This window comes from Micromys minutus (assembly GCF_963924665.1).
Source record: "Micromys minutus genome assembly, chromosome: 3".
NCBI lineage: Eukaryota > Metazoa > Chordata > Mammalia > Rodentia > Muridae > Micromys > Micromys minutus.
Window position 1 is genome coordinate 15,464,970 of NC_137972.1, and position 6,830 is coordinate 15,471,799.

Sequence of the window (6,830 nt, forward strand, 5' to 3'; positions counted from 1 at the left end):
TTTAGATTATCATTTAGAAAAGTAAACACTGATGCTTATAAAATACTACTAATCTAATTCAAATGTAAAGAAACTCTAGATCACACAAGACATCAAAAAGGAAATAGCATTGCATGGAATATAAATTTAAAAATTCATATTGGTACAAGACACTACAAGAAATTTTCAGTGTAAGGTAGAGTTATTTGCACCAAAGTGGCAAAGGGCAGGGAAGAAATGAAAAGGATATTAGTTAGTTAACAAGAAGGAAGAATAAAAGAAACAAGGGAGAAGTGAAATGGTAATTTTGTCCTAGAGGGACAAAGTACTACTTCTGTATCGAGGAGACAAACATAGCCCATAGGGAAATGATTGCATATAAAGATAAAAGAGAAAACCCTATATTAAAATGGCATGTTAATTTTAGTTGGGCATGTCAATTTATGAACTTACATACTTTTATTCCTGGTCCTTGGTAGTTAGTTGAGGGAAGAGGAAATAGTCAAAAAGAACAGTAGACCTTAGTGGCTAGCTTTAGAAATGTAATCTAACATCTAATTATCAATCCTTGGGAAATGGGAGATATGGGTCTGGCAAAAATAAATTGGTGAATGGTTGCAATAGTCGAGTCTGCCACAGCACCATCAAGGAGAGCTTGCATACGCTAATGTCAACTTCATGTGTGATTTAAGTATGCCCATGATTGGTAATATTATCTAGATTTATGAGCACAAATATGGCATAAGTTCTCCTTGTCTTACAGTTAGAAAGAGGTTTTATCTAATTATTTATAAAACATACTGTATGTGTCTTTGGAGGAGGAAGTGTTCTATCCTAATCATAAAGTGATGTTGTCTTGGTTTATCTTATGAGCCATGTCTATTCCCTGGTGTTATGAAACAATAGAGGGCTTTTTTTTCTTTTATATAGTCTGTGGAAGTTACATCAGTCTATATATTGTTGCTTTAATAATCTCACAGGCCTATATTCCCTAATATAATTCAGATATATCCATTTATCCATGTTTCTGTTTTCATTTGATAAGTGCTAATGTTGTATGAATATATTTATTCTTCATTTTTATGATATATGCTATATAAAGAAGAGGTTGTTTGCTTACATAAAAGGTTTAAGTCCTTCTCCTTCAGCATTGCCCCAGAAGTAGACTAAAATATTGCATTGTACAATTGAGTTACTTGAAGTAACGTACACACACACTAAATCTTCTATTCTACAAAGAATAACGCAGAACAGAACATGGCAAATTCACATCAACAATGACAATCAAAAAATGTTTAAGAACCAAAGTTTTTCAGGGAGTATCATCTCTTTTATACCCTCACTCAGTTAGGCCTTATGAGTTCATATTGAATAAATGATGATAATCATATATTATGCTGCTGCATGTAGGTGCTAAACTGTGTAAGTTTGGAATTGTTACTACAGATGTAAAGATAACAAGAGAGAGATCTAAAATACTTTAATTGCCTTAATATTATCAGAATATAAAACTTTTAAAATACTATTAAAATGAATGCAGTACTTTGTTTTATTATTTCTTCATATAATTTTATTATCTGATCTTTTATGTCTTAATTATAGCACCATCACCCAGATTTAACTTTGAATTATCAGATGATATCAGAGGTACATGAAAAATTAATAATGACATCAAGTTTCTGTAATTCTGGTTTTTGTTACCCTGCCATTTAATAATGAAAATAAATTTTTCTCTTATATGTTGACAATAGTTTCATCTCTCTCTCTTTCCTCCCAAGACTAAATACATGTTTATGAAAATGTATAAGAAAATGAGTAAAGACCCAATAATCTCTGAAGAATTGATTTGAAACATTGCTTTGCAAATAAAGTGCTGATAGCATTCTCACGAGATCTGGAATATAGTATTTCCCAATGAGCTGTTATTTAGTTAGAATTTATAGTAACTTCAATCAACTACAAAGTGCAGTATTGGGTATAGAATTAGTCCTCAAAGTTCTCTGGAGTCACAATAATTCTCTCTGTTACTTCTATACCAGCACATATCCAAAGTTACTTATATTTTTCATTGTCTTTTTTGTATTTTCTCTTTCTTAGAAAAAAGAAGAAAAAACAAAGACTTTCCAGTTTCTGAGATTATAGTACAGTTATGCTTCTGTAATTTCCAAAATATATATCATGATGGCCTTCCTTATATTCCAAACAGTTTTTATCAATTTTCTTCACTCACTGATCCTTGAGGGGATTACAACTTGTTTATTTTACACATGATAATACCTAGATTATTTTCTGACTCTACTTGTAGTTTGTAATGCCCTTTTCTGTTTGATTGAGAGTTGTTCCTGTATTGCTTCATTATTTCCAGTTTTCTCTTCTGCTGCTTGTACTCTGTTCCAGAGATTGTGGCACTAGTTCTTAGTTGACTTCAATGTTGGTGACAGATAAAGGCAGGTTGACAAAAATCAAAATCCTTGAGGTTCATGAGGAATTTACCATGAGGCAGAGAACGAATAGCAGAGACATTTTTTATTATTTTCTTGTACAAAAAATTTTACTAAGGTTGTTTAAATCACTATATTTAGTACTACTTTGTTTACTTGGAAGAACTTTTATAAATTATGTCCTTCTGAATACTAATGATTAGTTACATGATAATAAAGGTTGATTAAATGTTAAAACTGTGATATTGAAATGGAAAATTGTTTAGATAGAAATAAATATGAGGTGTTTGTACCATTTTAATGATGAAGTTATTCTCATTAATAAATATTCAAGAACTAATGATATATATCAAGTTGTTATATAGTCTATCACTTGGACATGAGCGTATATGTCTCCCTAGAGTTATAATTTGAACTGATAAAATATAATTACTGAAGATAGACTATGGATTATCAAATAATCCTATTAAAATTGGGTACAGAGATAAACAGTTTTCAACTGAGGAATATCGAATGCTGAGAAGCACCTAAAGAAGTACTCAACGTCCCTAGTCATCAGGGAAATGCAAGTCATAACAACCCTTAGATTCCACCTCACACAAGTAAGAATGGCTAAGATCAAAAAGTCAGGTGACAGTAGATTCTGGCAAGGATGCAGAGAAAGAAGAACACTCCTCCACTGTTGGTGGAGATGTAAGCTGGTACAACCACTTTGGAAATCAGTCTGGCAGTTAGAAAATTGGACATAGAACTACCTGAAGACCCAGATATATCATTCCTGGGCATACACCCAAAAAAACTCTAACATTTAACCAAGACACATGTTCCACCATGTTCATAGCAGCCTTATTTATAATAGCCAGGAGTTCGAAAGAATGCAGATGTCCTTCAAGAGAAGAATGAATATAGAAAATGTGGTACATATACACAAAGGAGTACTACTCAGCTATTAAAAACAATGATTTTATGAAATTCCTCGGCAAATGAATGGAAATTGAAGCTATCATCTTGAGTGAGGTAGCACAGTCAAAAAAGAACACTCATAGTATGTACTCATTGATGGGAAGATACTAGCCTAAAGGGCACAGAATACCCAAGAGAAATTTTACAGAGATCATGAAGCTCAAAGAGAAGAAAGACCAGAAAGTGGATGCTTCCATCCTTTTTAGAAGGGAGAACAAAAGACTCATGGGTAGAGACAATGGGACAAATAGAGGAGCAGGTATTGGAGAAAAGGCCATCCAGAGACTGCATCACCTGGAGATCTATTTCATATACAGGTACTGTGCCCAGGCACTAGCACTGTTGCTAATGCCAAGTAGTTGTTACTGGCAGGAATCTGATATGAATACTTCTGAGAGGCTCTGCTAGAGCCATACTGGTAAAGAGGAAGATGCTTGCAGATAACCATGAGACTGAACATGGAGACCCCAATGAAAGGCTAGAGAAAGAACTGAAGGAGCTGAAAGTGTCTGCAACCCCATGAGAAGAACAACACTATCAACACTTTCATGGAGGTAATGGGATAGAGGGGGTGAGATTAGGGGAAAGGGAATAACATCTGAAATGTAAATACAGAGAATATAAAAAAAAATCTTATGCTGGTTTATATTGTGGTTCCCTCCTGCATGGCTTATAGTTCTTTGAATATTGCTTTCCCAGAACTCAAGACATCATATTAAAATATGAAAATAAAGTAAATCCATGTATATAATGCAAACAATTGCAAATCAATTTGAATGACAGAATAAAAATCTTCACATTTTCATTATCATATAGTTTAAAAAGACTTTTGGCTGCTGTGGGTTCAAGATCTGAATGGAACCCAGGCAAACTTAGAAAGTGCAATGTTTTCATGAATACAACTGAGCCTCTTGGGTTATTCTTGCATATTAAAGCTATAGCAAGCAAGTGTGCTATATATATATATATATATATATATATATATATATATATATATATATATATATATATATATATTTAGAACATCATGAAGACATAACATTTAAAATTATTACATTAACACCTTTTCATTAGTGACTTTAGGAATCAGAAAATCCTCCTCCAGACAATGGATGCTGCTATACTAGTGATAACTGCAGCAGTAGTTAATGTGGAGTTTATAATTGGAAATGTTGGGAATGGACTCATCGCTGTGGCAAACATAATGGACTGGGTCAAAAAAAGAAAGCTCTCCTCAGTGGATCAGCTCCTCACTGTGCTGGCCATCTCCAGAATCATTCTGCTCTGGGCACTGTACATGATGAAATCAACATTTTTAATGAAGCCAAATTTTGCTGCAGTTATACAATCAACAAGACTGACTAATCTTATCTGGATAATTTCTAACCACTTTAGTATATGGCTGGCCACCATCCTCAGCATCTTTTATTTCCTCAAGATAGCACATTTTTCTATGTCTCTTTTTAATTACCTAAGATGGAGATTTAAAAAGGTGATTTTGGTGGCATTGCTGGTGTCTCTGGTCCTCTTTTTTATAAATATTGTTGTGACAAACATGCACATCAGCCTCTGGACTGATGAATTCACAGCAAATGTATCTTACAGTTACAAACTAAAGATTTTTGTACATTTTTCCAGGCTTCTTGTGTTAACAAATAGTAGCTTTTCAACTGTACCCTTCACTGTGTCCATGATAATGCTTTTTCTTCTCATCTTCTCCCTGTGGAAACATCTGAAAATGATGAAGCACATTGGCCAAAGCTCTCAAAATTCCAGCACTGTAGCCCACGTCAATGCCTTGAGAACGGTTGTTTCCTTCCTCCTGCTGTATGCCCTTTTTTTCTCATGCCTCTTCGTGCACCTTTGGAGCTTTGAATTTGAAGAAAAGAAATATTTTGTTTTCTATTGCCTTGTGGGTTTGTTTGCACTGCCATCATTCCATTCTTGCATCTTGATTCTGGGAAGCAGTAAGTTGAGGCAGATCCCTCTGTCTGTTCTGTCACTGCTAAGGTGCAAGATCCAAGAATGTGAATCCCTGTGTCCCTGGCACACTGGGGGGGAAAATTTTGCATAATTTCAATGAGGATTACCTCCTGAGAAATTGTTCTTTACATTCAATGTGTATACTTCATATATAATTGATTCCTTGTAGCATTCTATGTAAAATAAGTGCTGTAAAAACAGAAAACAGCTTTGAGAAGAATGAGGATAGGAAACTCCAAGATAATAAGAACATTTTAGGTAATATAATTTTAGAGATATTATTTGGGATTTTGAAAATTATTCATATATATATATATATATATATATATATATATATATATATATATATAGCACTTATTTTTATAATTTTATTCTTTAGTCCTTTTTTAGAGTTTAGACCTCATGTCCCAGTCTGCCCGCTACTGCATCCCATCTCATACCTCCCCACCATCTCCAAGAGGATGTTGACATTCTCATTCCCCCAGCCAGGCCTTCCCACTCCCTGAGGTCTCAAATCTTTCAAGAGTTAGGTGTAACTTCTCTCACTAAGGCCAGACCAGGCAGTCTTGTGCTGTTTTTTGTTGGGGATCTTATATCAGGTGATATATGTTGCTTGAATTTATACAACTACAATTCATAATGTATTGCTGAGGAAGATGGCTCAGTATGCACAATTTTGGGCTTTTTTGATTGTCTATTTGTTTGTTCATTGTTAAATCATAAAGACCAGAAACCAGTGCCCTACCAAACAACTAAAAGCTAGGCAGTATGTAAGGATCAAGCACAAACAGATCATGGCTCATCAGGTGAGCTGTAAATGTCACACTCCAGTTTTAAATGAGGAACCAACCATAAAGAACTTAGGTTTTCTTTCATAGAAGTAGACATTTAATGTCTACCTCTTAAAATACATATATTCAGACAATCATACCCACAAACATATTTATGACACACTTATAAATGTTGAGAAATAATAATAAAAAAGTAAATGTGTTTACCTACGGGAGAGTAACAAGAAAATTGATAATTTTATACACATGAAAGAATTCAAATTTAAATAAATTGCCTAATTTCTCAAAAATATTACTTATAGATTAACAAATTAAACAACTTTTATATTTTTCATAGAATCATGGTAGCAATTTACAAATTGGTTTATGGTTGTTGGCTTCACAATGAAGAATAATAAGCCATGCATAACATTATTGGAAATATATAATTTACATTTGAAAATCAGTTACCATTTTAATGGAGAATAATTATTATAAAAGAAAAAGAATGTTTAATAAGAACTCAGTAAACCCATGATATTACATATATATATTTTTAGAAAATCATGTATTTCTCCATCTTATAGTGAATAGAAATGAAATATCAATTTTCATGGGGAGAAATTTAGGTTCTTTGGATGCGGCAAAATTTTGGAATCTAGTAATACATATATAGAGATGTAGAGGTTGCATT

At 33.3% G+C, this 6,830-nt stretch overlaps 1 protein-coding gene across 1 annotated transcript; it reads left to right on the forward strand.

Annotated features, from left to right (window-relative positions):
• Nucleotides 1–4,491: 4,491 nt before the first annotated feature.
• Nucleotides 4,492–5,457, forward strand: LOC308418373 (taste receptor type 2 member 125-like; the record flags this gene model as incomplete). Its single annotated transcript, XM_080913731.1, has 1 exon — nt 4,492–5,457. One exon carries the CDS (start codon nt 4,492–4,494, stop codon nt 5,455–5,457), a length of 966 nt encoding a protein of 321 aa, XP_080769857.1.
• Nucleotides 5,458–6,830: the final 1,373 nt, after the last annotated feature.